Genomic DNA, 18,505 nt, shown 5'->3' with positions numbered 1-18,505 from the left:
TCCACGATCCACCGAACGTACTGTATGTTCTGTATTAAAGCTACGGTTTGTTTATTAAGCACTGTGACAAAACAAAGAAGCAGACCCAGCATGCTTTTTGACAGCAGAGTGTGTCAAAGAGAGGCGGATGGGGGCAACACACTATAGGCAAACTCAACCCATTTCCCACCCCAGTGGCTTTTAGAGCAATGGGTTCTGTGGGCCACAGAGACCACACACAAACCTCTGCACAGCAGACCATAGATTACGTCAACACTCTCACCAACTACCTCCTGTTGTGACTAATTGTTTGCTGTGAGCATCTGAAAGGCATTACATGGCAATAGCAGAAATTCATTTTTATTTAATTTTCAATTCAGATTTATATATATATATATATATATATATATATATATATATATATATATATGATAGAAGAAAGTCACTTCAATCAATCAATCAATCAATCAAGCCTTGATGAGCATAAGAGACATACAAATATCTTATAGATCCCAAACTTTTGAATGGTATTACAACTACTCTACCTCATATCCCTGCTGAAAAGACCAGTATAAGTTCCAATCCCCACCTATTCCCAGCATGGTATGTGCTTGTATTCCCTCTAGACTTCTATCTGACATTTATCGATTATCAGCCATACCATAAAAAAAGAATCATCATCTTATTGCTATCAGCCAGAATTATCACCATTATTCTTCAAATCCACCCCAACTGGAGCTCAACGAAAATTCAGTTTCCAACCTGGTAATTACAACATTGCGGTGGCATTCATGTGCGCTCATCTTCTAAATGTGATTATTATGTGATGACTTAAAGGCAGCATTTGTTCACACACACATATAGTGCACCTTCTTCAGATGTGTTACCACTCTTCAACACATCCCTCTCACTCAACCATCTGCAAGGAGGAGCTGAAAAAATACACAATTACTGCTAGCGCCTCTAGACAACAATCTGGCTATGAGCCTTCACCATTATCACAGCCGTCTGTTTGGTGATGGGTGTTTTGTTCTGATGAGTGTTTCACTCGCATGTTTACCTCAGGGATGTGTTTGTATAACAGGTTGAAAGATTCCGAGTTTGAGTTTTAAAAGCTATGAAAGTATTTGCTGTGCTTGACCATTCTCTGTTGGCCCCAGATTTATTCTGAAGCATCTGACCAAGACTCAGCCCACAGATCAGCAACAGACCATCACTGACCATCTGATGCAAGTGTTCACAGGTTCTTATCAGTCTGCCGGACACGAAGTCTTATTCACAAGTTCCCCAACTGTTAGAATGAGCATTTCTAGTGAATAACCTGTTAAACAGTTGGGCAAAAGTTAGAAGCATCAAATCCCAAAACCCATTTGTTGTTGGGATTAATTCACAAGATATATCCTTTAGCCTACAAACATTTACAATCGATGTTAAACATCCTTTGTTGTACACTTCCTGACGTGCTAATCTTGCAGAATCGTTGTCGGATCCTCGAATTCACACGAAATCGCCAACCCGTGAAATAGTCGGTTTCTCATGAGATCTGGTTAACCGTTGGTACAAAACGATATTGGATCTAATTCAATTTGGGAATTAAATCAGAAATACCAAGGCCTATCTTACACTATGCCTTATTGTGGCCTACTGGCACATTAACATCAGTGTTGTATTCGAGGCCCGCAGGCCAGTTGCATAAACTTAGCCACTATGTTAAGAGTGTCTTAAGAACTAGTTTGACTAACTAGCAGTTAACCAAGGGGCAATCAGTCTTACTTTTCCAATTTAAATTAGACCGATCTACCTCTTTATGTTACTGACCTTACCGAGTTAGGATCAGTCTTGAAGACTAACTTTTAAGACTAGTAGTCTAAGCAGGTTGTGCAACAGCTCATTTATAGTCTGAGTCTGACTCAAGACCAAGACCAAGACCTGAAGAGGGTCAGAGTCCAATGCTCCCGAGTTCATGATAAGACCAAGAACATGAAAATATTCTCTTGGACTCAGACTTGAGTCCAGTCTCTAGTACTACTACTTATCATTATCAGTTGACATAAACACTGTTTTGTCTCATGAACAGTAATTGATGACGAAATCCTGCCCTGCCAATGCCAAAACATCAAATACTTCACCCATAACCTCACATTACACCGAGAGTTCAAATTCACAAACAATTTTATGGATTTATGGAATTTATGACTTATGCCCATAGCATGTTTCTGAACCTCACATCAATCCATATGATGTGAAAGAGGTTGCACTGGTGCGGTAGGCTGTTAGAGCCCCCTCCTCGTCCTTACTCCGGGCTGCCAGGATACCCTTATCTCCATCCACAGAGCCTGTGCTATCTGCATCCCCCACCATGGCCCGCTACGGTTACGCCAGAGCGGTGGGGCCGCAGACTCCAGCTCACGGAGCGGAGAAGGACCTGGCATTCCTGTAAAGCTCAGATACCATTCAGGTCCCTCATTCAGGAAGGCTGCCACAGGAAACAAGGCCCTCACCCGAGACCGAGAGGCCCACCACAGTCAAACGCATCCATGTATACTTCAACACGCTCCCAATACAATCAAGGCAGGGTCTTAATAAAATGTGTTTCGTCAATGATTGTGATATAATATTGGCATACTTGCAACATAACTGTCATTGTTCCACTTCTGATATCACTTTCTTATGTCATGCAATTTGCAAACAACATAGACTCAGACTCCGATATCTGACGGAGCAGTTTTAATCCGGTTTCTATTTGATTTGTGTCAGGAAAAATCACAAAAGGCTGCTAAATTCATGAGCTAGTCTCTAGTTTCTTGTATACAAGCTATTGAGAATCTTTCACATGACCCCGATATATCAATTAGGCCGTACTTCTTACTAAGCAAATGTTGTCTTTGTTAATGCTCTAGGGTTGGCAGTAACACATTCGCAGTTTCATATCGATTTCCATGTTTTCTGGATTGTTGGGCATCAGTCAACAACTGCTGACTGTGTCTAATATGACCTTAATGAGAATGTACAATGTTAATTGGTAGCATAAGTGTAGTTCGGCCTGATCAATATTATCGAGAACCAGCACACACACACACGCATTGCTTTTGGTATAGTTGACACTTCCTCTAAAGATTTCTTTGTTCAGATAGCATGAGTCTGTTGTTTGTTTCCTCTCTCTCAGCCATTCCTGCCAATATCTTTGATCTTTTTTTTTTTTGCTTGCTTGTTCTATGGATTTGTATGTAATGACTATAAAACAAGGGACAATTAAACTTACATTTTGAAGGGGGATCAACTCAATGTTTCCAATCAAATGCATTTCAATTTACCATTTCAACAGTTATCTTCACTCTGAGAATCTGAGAATGTTTGCAGTGCAAGACCCCGTCAATAAGTAAACTCATTTGGAGGAACAAATCCCCTAAGGTAAAACTAGATGTCTTGACGTCTTCACAAAGTAAGTTCTCAGCCACAGATTCACATTCGGATCAATGTTCTTAAAGCAACTATACTGTACAGAGAACTGACGCAGTACCCGAGGGTTATCTCTTCGGTCAAGTCAGTTTGAATATGCAGTCAACACAGCCATGACTAAAAAATATGGCTGTTCCGCAGTTTAATTTATAACTTGTTTCTTTGTTCTTTATTTTATTACTGTTTTGTTGAATAATTACTTGGAAAAACCTGAGGCAATGTTTGCTGTTTGAAAAGGGTACATGCCATTGTTTTAATGGAATTTGTTAATATTAATATTTAACCTTTTAAATAAAGGAGAATATTCAATAGAACAGGGGATTTAAAAAAAAATCTAATCTATTTGTTCATCTCTGTCCTTGCATTCGAGTTTCTTTATCTCACCTTTTATTTTTACTCATGGGGGATTGTAAAACAATATTCTCTGGAACAATATGTTTTGAAGAAAGTAAGGCCACATAAATTTCAATTAAGTTGATGTTTCTCTTCAGTGTTTGTCTTCATATTTATACATCTCGCATGGCTTAAACAGTGAATGGAAAAAAGGCAAACTGTAAAAATAATACAAATATTAATATATAAATAATGTTTTTTTTTTTGCTTTCAGCTAGTATAATGATCATTTAAGTGTCATATTTTCCATATCCATACATTTTTAAATGTACAACTAACTTTGCAGTTTATAAAGGTGGTCCCTTGCAATTGGATCTCTTGTTAAAGTCTCAACACTGAACTGACTTCAGCTGAACAATGACTGTTTTCTTGTTGCTGTACAGCCCAAATAAACTCTGTGTGCATCATTTAACCATTTTCCTGTTAACACTCTAACAATCTGTATTGAAAACTTGAAAACCCCTGTAATAGCATATTCGTTTTTGAAATATTACATTTTAGATTGACTATTATTATCGTCAAGAATCATAATAACTTCCCATGTTCAGTCTCCAGCACAATAGCCCTTGACCAAAAAAAGTTCCCCTGCATGTAAACTCCGTAACGTTCTGCAGGCTTTCCAGAACGTTCACAATCTGTTGAATGCCACAGACAAGAAAGTACAGAGAAAGTTCTTCAACTTCAGATAAAACCAAGGTTACCCAAATACTTTTAGTAATGATATTTTTTCCTCCTTTTGTGCTGACCAAATGAGCTTCTGTCTCTTTATAAGAATGGTGTTTTGAGGTAATGAGATTTATGAATTGTGTAGCCATTTGCTTTTTTTTTTTTTTTTTCATCTGTGCTCGTTTCATTTAGAAGCCAGTGTGGATAGTAATTATAGTATACATTATTACGATCCCCCATCACTCCTCCGCGCTCTTTTTGTGGTTAACTGCTTTTGATAACAAATGAATTAATGAAGCTTTACAGGACAGTTGAAGTGGATCAGCAAGTGTAGGAGAGAAAGAGGTGGAAATGGAGAGAATGGCAGCGAGAGAGCGAGAAGTTGGCAGATTACGACTTAATGGTGGCAGAATAATGGTAATTTCGCCACACTCTCCTCTCTCTCGGACTGTGCTAATGGCTTCATTAACACTTCCACTATCCAGCGGTCCACAGAGGACAATGTCACATCCATCTTTGTCACATCACAATAAAACCGGCTAAACACAACTGGCCTATCAGTCCAGGTGCTGAAGGAGGCAAGAAATGAACAGAAGAAAATCAATAGTGAAATATCAATGTGGGTAAAGCTGCAAACATGGAAGTCAAGCAGGTCCCCGCAAACAGAGAAAGTGCCGGATTGATCTCTAACAGGTATGTTGCTCACACTTTAGGTAATAACTCAATGCCATGGCGGAGGAGGAACAGCACGCTGGGAAAAACAGCAACGCGCCATAAATCACAGGAGCCGGGCTCTATTGCCGTCAGCGGCGAATTGATGACGTTTTCCTCTGCCATCTAGATCATTCCTCTGTTGACTTCAGAAGCTTCCTGTGTCTGCTGCTTTACGGGGCATTTTAACATGAAGTCCCCGCGGTGCTTCTGTAACTAAAAGGTTTGAATTTCCAGGCGGCGAGAGGACGTGTAAAGCCCACAGGGTGCGCGACTACAGAAACCCTTGGAGAATTAGCATAACGTGGAGTCAAAGAGTTAATGTAGCACTAATGCTATCCCTTTGCTTTTCCAAGCAATTCAGTTAAACAACCTAGTTAGAAGAAAAAAATCGCTTAGGCAACTATTACTGTTGCTCCTACATATGGTTAAAGATTCGAAAAAACTGAAATGTTAAATAATAAAGTCGTCCAGGACTGTTAACATTACTGTTTTAGTATTTGTTATATTAACAATTTTATATTTACAATAATAACGAGTATATATTTAAAGTATAACTTAGATTTAAAGTATGCTTTTACATTTATTATTTTATATATATTTTAAATGACATAAAAAATGTATTATTAATGATTAATTATCTAGTTATTATGATTTTAAAAAGACATAAACAAGTATGTAATTAAACTCCAAGGTAACCATAAATTCATTAACACTTTTACTGGGAAATGATGGCATACACGGCAAAAATAGTAATAATATATATTTTTAAACCCATTGTTATTGATTGAACCAAGACCATCGCAAGTTATTCTTGCATTTTCAACAAAAACTCATCTATGTTAGACATTTATTGATATTATTATTATTTTATCTACATGGCAATTTAAATTTTTTTAATTTTGCAACTAAAAGAAAACCAAATGTTAATTTGTTACATTTACACGGCAATGATGTACTAAAAACGGAAATGTTTTTCCTTAGCGTTTTTTGTGTACAGGCGACAACGTTATCAAAACAATTAAGTTTACACAGAGTAAACTTAATTGAAAACGATAATGTTATCACAGAGATGATAACATTATCGTTTTCAAAAACTTGCTCTGTGAAACCCGTTTTCAAAAGTTTGCAGTTTCGGGCCCCCCAAAAAACATGTGTAAATGAACAGCCAAATGCGTAAAAAGTTTTAAACACTGTGTAAACGGCATTACGATGTACGAGTGGGTTTGCAATGCATGAAAACTTTCACTGTAAAAAAATATTTTCATGATTTGTTCTCACAACTTTTTATCTTTAGTCAAATCAACTTCGATAACTGGTGTGTGAAGATAACATACTATTTTGAGTTTCTGTTTATTAAACCATTCTTCTTAATTGTATTAACTTAATTTTTTAATTACAACGAACTCAAAATGTTAAGGTAACTTGCTTTTTTAAGTTAAACCAAAAACTTTTTTTTTTACAGTGTGTTAATTCGCCCTAAACTCTCTCACACAGAGGATGGACTGACAAATTGTGTCTAGAGACTAGAATGTCACAGAGAAAACAGCAAAACAATTGATCCACACAATTGATCATCTTGCAAGAGAAAACAAGTTAATTGAAACATAAAACCTGAAGATAAACATAATGAATGAAAGCAAAAGGCGAGGAGGGGGGGGGGGGGGGGGGGGGGGGGGGGTTCATGTAAGACTTTGTGTTGCACAGCACCTAGGCTAAGTGTTACAGCAAACACATTCCTTGAGAAAATCAGAAATGCAGAAACAACGGCAAAAGCTTCAGCAGAAACAGCACCACCTGCTTTGATTGAATGATTCATGCCAGTGAAGGCTTCTGAGGTGTGAGGAAAACACTGCTATTATGCAACAGTCGACCATAGCTCAGCTCTGCGCAACAATAAGGTTGTCAGCGCGTCAAACGTGTTCATTGCTGTTTATTTATGCATGAATATGCATTACAGTTCTACAGCAGCATCTGACACTCTCCAACCGGAGAATGAAAAACGCCTGGCACTCAAAGCCATCACACAGACATAGAGAAACATTATGCTTGAAGCTCTTGATGGAATAATAGACTTCTATAAACGTCTCCTGTATAAGACCTGCTAATCTATAAGCTGACTGAAATAATAGAGCGATTTTGCCACATTCACAGTGATATGAAGTGTGACGTGAAAGATATGGTGAAGCACTTTGAAAAGTAATTGCTGGGGTGGGACATGTTTTGTTTATGACTGATTGAAAAGTGAAAAGAAAAATGAAAAGATGCTCCTAAATGAATTTTGAAACCTTAAAAGTGAACAATATATGAAATATACTACTACTACTACTACTTCTAATACTAATAATGTAATAACAGTTATATTTTCCTGCTAAACTAAATTCCAAGTATTTAAGCAGTATAGCTTCAAAAGGCTTTTAAGGTCCTGAGAAACATTCAAGTCAAGTGTCCTTTTACTGGGAGTCTACCTTCTCTTATCACCTTCAAAGCAAGATGTCCACCTCAATCTAGCATCACATTGTAAACGCACTTCTCTCCAGAACTTTCTCTCCTCCGGTGAGATTATAGTCTCAATGCATCTGTGCTCTTTTGTTACTCACAGCTCTTAACAGCTCTATGAGTTTCTCACAGGGAGATAGTCTTCCATTTAAAGCATTTTGGCTTCAATTCATTTTCTTATCTCAGCTTTTCTCTCCTTCTCTGATAAAGATGTGTGTTCCTTTCCGATCTTTATCAAACAATAAAAGCCAGGGGGGCTTTCAGAGCACTGGGGCAGCTACAGTAGAATGACAACACTGTTGCTAGTTTTTTCAGACACTTTTAGCTCAATGTGAACGAGCCACGTTTAATGGGACAAATTAGCATGTGCTGTGAAAACAGGCGGACAGTTGGATGTGAATGACGGAGCTCCGTGTGATTGTGATATTTGGCAGGCGTGTCCTGCTCTTTAGCAGTTCCGGAGCTCCCAATAAACAAGGTGAGATACATGCTTACACACTGAAGCCAGACACCGGGCGAATCTCAGAGTCTCAGTGTTCAGCACACAGTCATACCTCGACACCAACACACAAATACTCATGCTTTTCTCTCTTGCAGAATTGTCATGGCCACAAAAAAAAAAAAAAAAAATAATAATAAAAATAATTAATAAAAAAAATAAAAATAATAGCCTATATATATATAAATAAATAAATAAGTGTACTTACAGTTAAAGCAAAGATTAAAACATAGTTTAACGTAGTAAAACATTTGTTTATCTAAAACGCTAGGGCAGAAATAACACATTACCATCAAAATTGCGTCTTTCGCTTTTTTTTTTTTTCAAAATACTGTCAACATCTACCTACCCCTGTATTGCTCGAAAAACATTTCACTTTCTTCTCCATACCACAAAAAGGCTCAAAATGTACTTCTGTTCTACGACGTAAATTACACGCACGCATACCGAAAACTTAAAAAAAAGCAGTTGCTTCTTTTTGAAAACGTATGTTTCTAATAAGTAACAACAAAACGTCAAAGTATCGCCAAGTCATGTTTAGCACTTTTTTTTCTTTTTTTGGGGGGAATTGCGCTCTCAGGCTAAATTTAGTTCAGTAAATCTGGCCCATTAGAATCCTAGATCACATCTGTTGTCCCAGAATGCAGCAGCACAGCTGAATCTTGCATGCCAATACATCTCTAGAATCAGATTCGTGCATTGGCACTGAACAAGAATATCATCTGAGTAATATTCAATCTAGCTTTGTCATATAGTCCTTTGGCAAAATGCCCACACAAAAGAACAATGCTTGATTATGCAACTGGAAAATCACATATATAAAGTTAAGCATCCAGCACATATCCGAGTCGTATATTCCACACCATGAGCCGCGCTGTTCGATTCTCAGGAATTAAGCTTCGTTATCTCCCAATTTGCACGACTCAATAAGCAATGAGCGTATCTCTCACTTTCTGAAAGAGGAAACATACAAATATTGTTCAATCGAGACATCCATTAATATTAGGGCTCTAAAAAGAATTTGCAATTTCCTCTGGCTTAGACCAAGCCAACAGCAAAAGGTCAGTAAAAGACAAACTGATTCATCTCTCCGAAAGAAATGAGACGCTCTAACAGACGCCTGCGTGGCTCTATTGAATCATCATATTTGTCATAGAGTGATTTCAATGGAAGCAGTGACCTTTGGGGTAGTGGAGTAAATTGCTTCGTGGCATAAAGGTAAGCTGGAAGCTTGAAGCATGAAGCTTGATTAACCTGAAGATCTTTAGACGGAATCCAACCAATCGGGGAGCAACGGAAGAAACCAAGATAGAGGTTCGTTAGGATCTGCTGTTGTGGTTTCATTTGGTGAGAGCAAGGAAACTTTGATGTCTCTTATTAAATTCCAGGAGCAGTCCGGAAGAAGTCGTGTTCGACATCCACAACGACATCCATTTCTGTTAGCTCTGGGGGAAATACTGTAGAAGATATAGACAACCGCTCTAAAGTTCAATAGGGGTCAATGCGATATTTTGGAAAGAAACGAATGCTTGTATTCTGCAAGGATGCATTAAATTAATAGTGACAGTAAAGACATTTATAGTGTTACAAAACAGTGTTTATAGTGTGTGTGTTTTTTAATGAATGCTGTTCTTGTGGACTTTCTATTCGTCAAAGAATTATGATTTCCAAAAAAAAAAAGCAAATCATCATATTAGAATGATTTCTGAAGGATCATGTGACACTGAAGATTGGAGTAATGATGCTGAAAATTCAACTTTGCATCACATGAATAAATTACATTTTAAAATATATTCACATAGAAATCAGTTATTTTGAACTGTAAAATGTTCACTGTATTTTATATGTGACCCTGGATCACAAAACCAGTCATAAGTCCCACGGGTATATTTGTGGCAATAGCCAACAAAACATTGTATGGGTCAGAGTATTTTTTTTTATTTTATGCCAACAATCAGAAAGATATTAAGTAAAGATCATGATTCATGAAGATCTTGTGTAAATTTCCTACCGTAAATATATATAAAAAATATATTTTTGTGAGCAAAATTGCCAACAGAAATGGAAAACTTTTAAGGCGAATTTCTCAATGTTTTGATTTTTTTGCACCCTCAGATTCCAGATTTTCAAATAGTTGTATCTTGGCCAAATATTGTCTAATCCTAACAAACCATACATCAATGGAGAAATAAAAAAATAAAAAAAAAAAGACCCATAAGACTTTTTTGTGGTCCAGGATCACAAAACGAGCATTAGACACTTCTTTCAAAAATCTTACTGACCTTCTCAACAGTAGTGTACATATTTGAAATTTAGTATTTTTCTTCTAGGAAAACAAACCCAAAATATTGATGACTCATCCTGCACTTAGAGATGTATGCAAAGTAGTTTGTCGAATCAAATTATTATTTTTAAGTACCAAATGTATACCTTTATTTGGCTAAAAAAAGTCTTTGATTTCTAGTAAAAAAAAAAATTGACACATATTTTAAGGTTTTATGAACGTGCGCCTTTAAATTGCTTTATTAATGAACCATTTTTTAAATAACCTTGCATTTTTCATCAATGACTAAATCAATCTTTGGCAGCCTTGGCCGAAATCATATTCCGTTCGTGTTTTGTTTGCTTTTTATGCACCATTGATGTTTGAGTCAAAACAATTTTGGCTCGCATGTTGATGCTGTCTAAATGAAATGGTCAAGGCTAATTGAAGCAGATATTTAAAGCATTTGAATTCACAGGGCCATTACCACAGCCCTTATTGGCTCTATTGTAATTAGTGCTCAGTTAATAACTTCTCTAGAGCGGGACAGCCGTCCAGAGACTCAGCGAAGAGACCCTAAGAGGGAGACAGCCTTTCAACACCGCTCCTCGTGCCACTTGAACTATCCTGTGTTAGCCTGACTGGCATTGAGATGCATGGTCACTGTGGATCAAGGTAAAGTAGCACCTGCTGGTTCGTCTGGGTTTTGTTTTATTCTTATATTTAGTTCGAAATGGGTTATTTGATCATGATTTCAACTGTAAACAAGGGAAATAATATAGTTTGACTTGCAATCGCCCTGAACACCCATGCAACGGCACTTCAGTAAACGCACAACAACATCCTGACAAGCAGAGAGTTTTGCACTGGAAAAACAGCACTCGCACAAAATGTGTAAAAATAAAAGGAAAACGAAAAAAAGTGTTATTGGTTGATTTTCATCAGTTTATCGCTGCCCATAAATCCTTGTTTACTTCAGCAGGAAAGTAATTTCAGAGGTTGAGATATGCATTATTTATTATTCTAATTATACCATTTTTAATTAGGGCTGCATGATTTGGGAAAATATATATTTTTTCTGATAAAAATTGTGATTGCAATTTAAAATATGTTTAACAATTGTCCAAACATTTTGCGTATGCATCAATGTGACTACTAATAATACTACTAATTAGTATTAATATTATTGGTATTATTATTAATTTAATAATAATAATACAAAGAATGATTATAATAATTATTTGTATTATTATTATTGATGTTGTTGTTGTTATTAAATAAAACATTTAGACATAGTAAATATTACTGTAATATTTTACTGTAAAATAAAAAAAATTGCATTTAAAAATACATAATAATGATAATAATAATATAAATTATTATTATTACTATTATTATTATCATCATTGTTGTTGTTGTTGTTGTTGTTGATGTCACTAATTTAAATATTTGTAAAAACAGGTAATATTAATGTAATATTTCACTGTGAAATTAAAAACAAATAGCACAAATAAATACATTTATTTTACAGTACAACTCTAAAATTACAATACTAATATTCATGGCAGTCAAACGATAAACCATCTAGATTTTATTTTAGAGGAAAACCAGAGGGAGCCTGCATATTATTTCATCTTAGGATATAATAATAATTGTACTGAGCCATATCGTGATTATTATTTTTTTTCATAATAATTATCATTAATTGTTTATTTTTCTTCAGAATAATCTGCATAAGACATTCATGAAAAAAAGTAAATCAAGTTAAGACTGGTTTGCTGTCTTCATCGCCTTGTATGTACTACACTTAACGTCATATCCGTGACCACATGTCTTTATTTCTGGGACTCCTCAAATTCGCAGTTCTACCGACCGCCGTCCCGTCAGCGTAACTAATTGCGTGCCGAACCCGAAGCCAGAGCGGTGATAACCCGTCACCTTTTGTCTCTCCCATACAACCTGACTGCCGTGCCAACCTTGCTGCTTTATCACGCCGCAGCATTTGGCTTTCTTTTTGCAGGTGGCAAAATGAGACCACGGGCACTGTGCTTGGCAGCCTGCCCTCACTAACATCATGCCAGCCGCCGAGCCTCCTCGCTTGTGTGGCGGCCGCAGAGATGTGCCGGGCACAGCCTGGCTTGGCTTGCCTTTTCAAGCCGGGCACAAATGAGATTGGCACCGAACGTGGCTCCTCGAGCGAGCCGTGTGATATACAGTCCCAGCTGTGGTCAAGGTGGAAGCGGGAAGCTGGGAAATGTGGAAGATCTGTGCCACGACCATGGAGAATGTTCAATCCCTGTGACTAAACAGCATGGGAGCAAAGAGAAACGGCACACAATGTGCCAAGAAGTGGACACGACACACACACATACCACAGTAAATAAGAAAAAGTGTTGTTTCACAGCATAACGGAACATTTTGTTTGCCACACAGTCTGAGTGCCCTACTTTCTGAACTTAACTAAATAAATGGTTCATTATGGAGGAGAGAACTTGGTTTGGCAATGTAAGTTGTCTTTTTGTTTGCTACCATTTTCTCAGAGTTTGTGTTGAATTGCACTGGTTTTGAGAATGCAGCCAACATTTAGAAAGTGTGTGATAAGGATTCACTGCATCATCCGGTTCCAGCAATATACAATTTCAATAAATGTGAGTTTGTATCTTGCAAAACACATCTGCATACTCTAGATTACTCAAAATAATAAGTTCAACATATAATTGTCACAAAAACTACCACACATCCATCTTAAGTGAGCAACTCAAATTATCCAAGTAAAGTACAAAACAAATATTTATTTGTAAAACGTATCATTTTTTTCATGTTACACTTACAGACTGGAATCATTTTGATCTGTTTAGTTTTGTCAGCTGCGAAAAGTGTCAGAAATACTTTGTCAGCGTTTATCTTGTAGGGATTGATACAAAAACTGATATTTGGGACACAAGTTTGGCGCTCAAAACATTGACTGATGATGTCACAGTAATATTTACATACTAGGTGCTTAGTGGTCTTCTTCATTACATATTTCCACAGTAAATTGTGATTTCATCTCATCTTACTTACTTTCTATATATAGCTGTATTTACACAGCGAATAGTTTGTTGTATGTTTATCCACGTCCAAAGCTGGCAGAAAACCAATTGCAATGATGTCAAAGTGGCTCTGATGTGACATTTCATTAAAGCCTGCAACCTAAATGTAACTAAAATGTTAACATTCGTTGGTTACACTTTATTTTTAAGGTGTCCTTATTACAGTAAGGGCTGGTTTAAACAGAATGTGTTTTTGCTTTGAAAAACGCAAGACGCTGGCAGTGGAAAGAGGAAACAATTGTTTTATTTGACTTATTTCAACTTGAGCACCGCATTTTTAGAACACTGTGGGCCAGTTGCATAAACCCATTTTGTTAAGACAGTGTCGTAAAGTCCCCCTGTGGTGAAAATCAAGCTTTTAATGCTGTTTATGTCTATGTGGTGTTTTTAATATGATGTAAGACAAACATCTGCAAATTCATATGTCAACACCACTGCTGAGTATTTTCTCCTTAAAACTGCAGTGAACAGTCTCAAAAACGCGGTTTGAAATCGCTGGTGTTTCTGACGTCACAAACTACCTTAACCAATCACGTCAATGTGTGATCGTCAACCAGTGGATCTCTGAGCTGCTGTGAGTGAGTGGAGGCGGGGCTAATTTGCATATTCATAGAACCGCGTATACTAAATGAGGCAAGGTATAGAGTTACATGAACATTTTTTTTCTCAGAAAAAGCGCTTACCGTAAGTTATTTTTGTGATCAAAGGTCACAGAATTTCCAGAAATTTCCAGCTTTCTATGTTTGCACTGTTATATGCTAGGGGGCGCTGTAACGCATCAAGCGATTTATTTTTTGTTACATTCAAATTAATTTTTAATCTAATTAATTACACAATGTGGCGATTAATTTATATAATTTAAAAAATTATTATTACACATAAACGATTAGGCTTCAACGGCCATGAGGGTAAGTAAATGATGACATATTTTTTGGATGAACTATACCCTTTACTAGGTTTTTTATTCATATGATACATTTTTTTTAATGAAATGATACTCTAAAACCGCAAGTAGGTGGCAGTAAATGTATAAATGAGAAAGTCATTGAGTAATTCATTCATAAGATTAGTCAAAATGGCTAATTCATTCAAGAATTAAGTAAATGGCTCTCTTTATGAATGACCATTGAATCATTGGTTCACCCGATTCATTCAAAAAGCGAATCACTAGTAAGTACATGTAACGTCAACGTGTAACAAGGACACTAAAAACAGTAGGTTACACTTTATTTTAAGGTGTAATTGTTACAGTGTAATTATATATTTAAGTCTTGAGTAATAATAAGCAACTACGTGTACTTACTATAGGGTGATTACGGTTTGGTTGAGGGTTAGTTGCATGTAATTATGCATAATTTACTGTTATTACTAAGGTAAGTACATGTAACATGTAACAAGGACACTGTCAAATAAAGTGTTACCAAAAAGTGTTACCCACTTGTCTTGCTTCCTTCCAAGCAATTATTTTAATAAATGCAAATCTAGTTTAATTTTCATCATCTTGAAATGTTGATAAACACTTTGTTCAGTGTGAACTCCTAGTAAAATGAAAACATGCAAACACATTTAATGGCTTTCTGAATATCGATAGTGACAATGCTAAAGTAATGCCTGAGTTCTCCATAAACAAAACAAAATTCTGTTAACTTATCACTCAGCAATAGTCCAAGGCTTTGCACATTTTAACACCGGGAAATAAAATTGAGTTATTGGGACAGAAATCCCTGCTGAGAAAGGGCAAATGACAGAGAAGAAGAAAAAAAAGGAGGCACAAGTGAGTCATTGAATAATCCCTCCTGGTGCTACTCTCAGGGCGGCTGTAAAGTGCCGCCAAATGAAAAGAAAGTCACAATAAATGGCTGCACCTAATTATGAGGTCTTCTATTACCACTAAAGGTGCAAACCTATAAAATATAGCCATATAAAGTCTAATTAAGCGTAGCTCCGGTTCTCTAATCCAAATTCATTGGTTATGACAAATACTTAACTCATACTCTCATAACACAAAATGATTTACAAAAACGCACCACACACAGAGAGAGAAGAGCAATTGTTTTCATCAAATATTCGAAAAACACACTCCAAAGCCATTTGAGTCTGTTAAAATGAAGAGCCGACATAATTGTAGCAGCCATTCGGCACAGAAAAAGTGTGTCCCGTTACACACCGCCTCACTGGCTCCCATGCTTAACCTTTGTCTACAAATAAGGCTCTGCTCTCCATCGAACTCATTTTGCACCTCACTGAATTCCCCACAACCTAATCTGACTTGATTATATCCAACTCGTGTCGAAGCCCAAACCAACATATGTGAGATCAGATTCAAATCAATATGATATCTCAAGTACAGCCCAGGGCCATCAGATAGGGGATACAGGGATATAGGCAAGTATTAAACACAAAGACGATGAATTATGAGTGCATTATTATTGTATGCTCGCTTCTTAGACATTGATTCATCTCTAGAAAACACAGGACAATCATTCATCTTAGTATTTAGGCAAATCTACATTTCAAATGCTTTTTTTTTTGCTTTTTTTTTTTTTTTAGTTAGTCGACAGTCTATGTACAGCAGTGAAACATAGTGATACACTGCCTTTAAAACACGGACCATGCAAACTTATCACACAGAAATGGCTTTTTAAATACCCTCATAAATATTCACAGGCTTAATGGGTAGCTCAGGGTTATGAACGTGGCAACAAGAGACAAAATTGCCACCACCGCAGAAGTAATAAGCAACTTGCCCGTAGCTGTTCCTGAGAGAGAATAGTTTTAATATCAGCACGGCGCCTATAAAAATAACCTTTAACCTGAAGTTTTGCTTAGTGACTATATCGAAAATAGAGTGATTCGAAGCTCCTTATGAGACAATAGACGGTTTAAGCCAACAAGCCATTGTGCCATCACTTAAGGGATTTCAAACAAGGATTCATAAGTCCCTAGACAAAAACACTGACAGCATTTGAATGTCGTTCTGATGCTGATTATTACATTTTCACAGATGTAAACAAACGCGCGCCAGTCCTTTTTTTAAAATACAAATACAGAACTAAATGCCCCATGAAGGGACAAAGCAGGACTATTTTCCTTCAAATAAAAATAGTAGCAAAAACATTTGCTCCCCTAACAAGACAGCCTAAACAATTAATACGTGGGCACTCAAAAATCATATTCTATAAATCACATTGCTGAGGATAAAAGCTCAATGATCCCCGATATGTGCAGGACAGTGAGTAAAAAAACAAAAGAAAGACGATAAAACAGGCGCAAGGTGTTGAAAATGTGAAGCATCTCAACAAAGGAAAAGACTTGTGTCCTCCAAGACAAAAGCAACTAACCAAACCAGCATACATACATATGTGCGTGTCAATCTGTCAATGTAGGTCAAGTGATAAACGCTCAGATGCATCAAGAGGTTGGATTGTTTTATTCTCTGCTACGTCGCTTTGTACGGATTCATATCTGCAACTCCACGGGTTCCTGTGCTCCGCCACATGGTGGTGATATAGAGATTGTTCCAAAACATCAGCAAGGTTTAAGACAAAGAATTATGCTGGAATCATATTGTTGCGGTGGACAAAAGTGCATAAAGACATTAATAACATATAGCCCTAACCAGCTGAGGGCGCTATAGCTGACCGCCGATGATTAAATATGCCAAACTAATATGAAATTCTTCTCTTTGCATTATAAAGTTATGGATAAATACAAATCCAGCTGCATTACTAGTGAAGGTTTATTGCAAAATACATTTATATCAGGCTCTCTTACACTTCTGCACAAAGGAATGCATGTTGTGAAGGTCTGAGAATTTAGTTTTTTTTTAAATAAGCAATAAATGCAAAATGTCTGTATGGTGACACTAACAACAACATCTGTGTCCATATAAATATAATCAATTACAGTAGTTACAATACTAAACAACTGTGTGCATATGATGCATAATTAATATTGATTTATAAGTAGGCCTAATTACATTTTTATTACTCACTACTTACAATGTAACTGTCCAAACATGAACACTATAAAGCGTGATTTAAAGGACTTTTGACTCATAATAATTGAATCAATTAATAATCTATGATCTAATAATATGGAAATTTCAATGTAAAGTAATAGAAGAAGTGTCACGGGCTGCACTTAGTTTATTTTATGTAGTTTCAATGCATCGACACTCAATTCATCAATACAGCGCTTCTGTAATTAAACTTTGTCCCAATTATCAATCCATCTATAGAAACACAAGAGCAGTCGGAGACAGCAGAAGTGAGCACTAGCGAGCTGCCTACAAAGACAGCGTTTTTTGGACATCATATGAGCGCTTTGCGAATGCGCGTACGGACGCGTCCCCCCCACCCCCACCACCCGTCCCCCCAAAAAAACGCTGTCAAGGTAGGTTGCTCACTAGGGTTTGAGACACAGCCGCTATCATGCGTCATAATGGGTTTCACTCGTATTTCGGAATGTGACCACGTCAGATCGAGCGCATGACAAAGACATTTCATTCAATAAACTGAATGAGCATAAACACATAAAGCCCGCAGACGTACCACTGTTGTTCCAGCTCCCAGTCCCTGAAGAAGTCAAACTCGAATAGGTCCATGTTCGGTGTGTTTCAGTGAGGTGCCGGTGGCCTCTGTGTCTGACGCGCGGCGCAGCTCGCACTGCTCGCACTGACTCTCTCCTCTCTCCGCTCAGCGACACGCAGCCCTGCGGAAGGCGGAGTCAGGGCTCGCTGGAGGCGGTCACTCATTCCGAGAAGACCGGCGCAAACACTCTGAACCAGAGCAGCTCCACCTGTGTCCAGCGTGCATCACCTGTGCACACAACAGTCCAGAGGCTTTAATAATGCAAGTTAAAACTGATTCATTCAACCGAAATGTTTTAGCATCCATGTTTAACATAGCAAATCAAAACAGAATTGATAGTCAAATATTATGT

General features: G+C 37.1%; 1 protein-coding gene across 1 annotated transcript in view; it reads right to left on the bottom strand.

Annotated features, from left to right (window-relative positions):
• aff2 (AF4/FMR2 family, member 2) overlaps positions 1–18,239 on the bottom strand; it is a 229,136-nt gene extending 210,897 nt beyond the window's left edge. The window contains exon 1 of the mRNA XM_079631376.1: positions 18,115–18,239. Within this exon, the coding sequence (XP_079487502.1) occupies positions 18,115–18,167 (53 nt within the window). The 5' untranslated portion in view covers positions 18,168–18,239. The remainder of the gene's footprint in view (positions 1–18,114) is intronic.
• Positions 18,240–18,505: the final 266 nt, after the last annotated feature.

This window comes from Phoxinus phoxinus, assembly GCF_949152265.1.
Source record: "Phoxinus phoxinus genome assembly, chromosome: 12".
In the NCBI taxonomy this organism is placed as follows: domain Eukaryota; kingdom Metazoa; phylum Chordata; class Actinopteri; order Cypriniformes; family Leuciscidae; genus Phoxinus; species Phoxinus phoxinus.
Note: the sequence above shows the minus strand (reverse complement) of the source record. Positions and strands in the feature narration are given on the sequence as shown.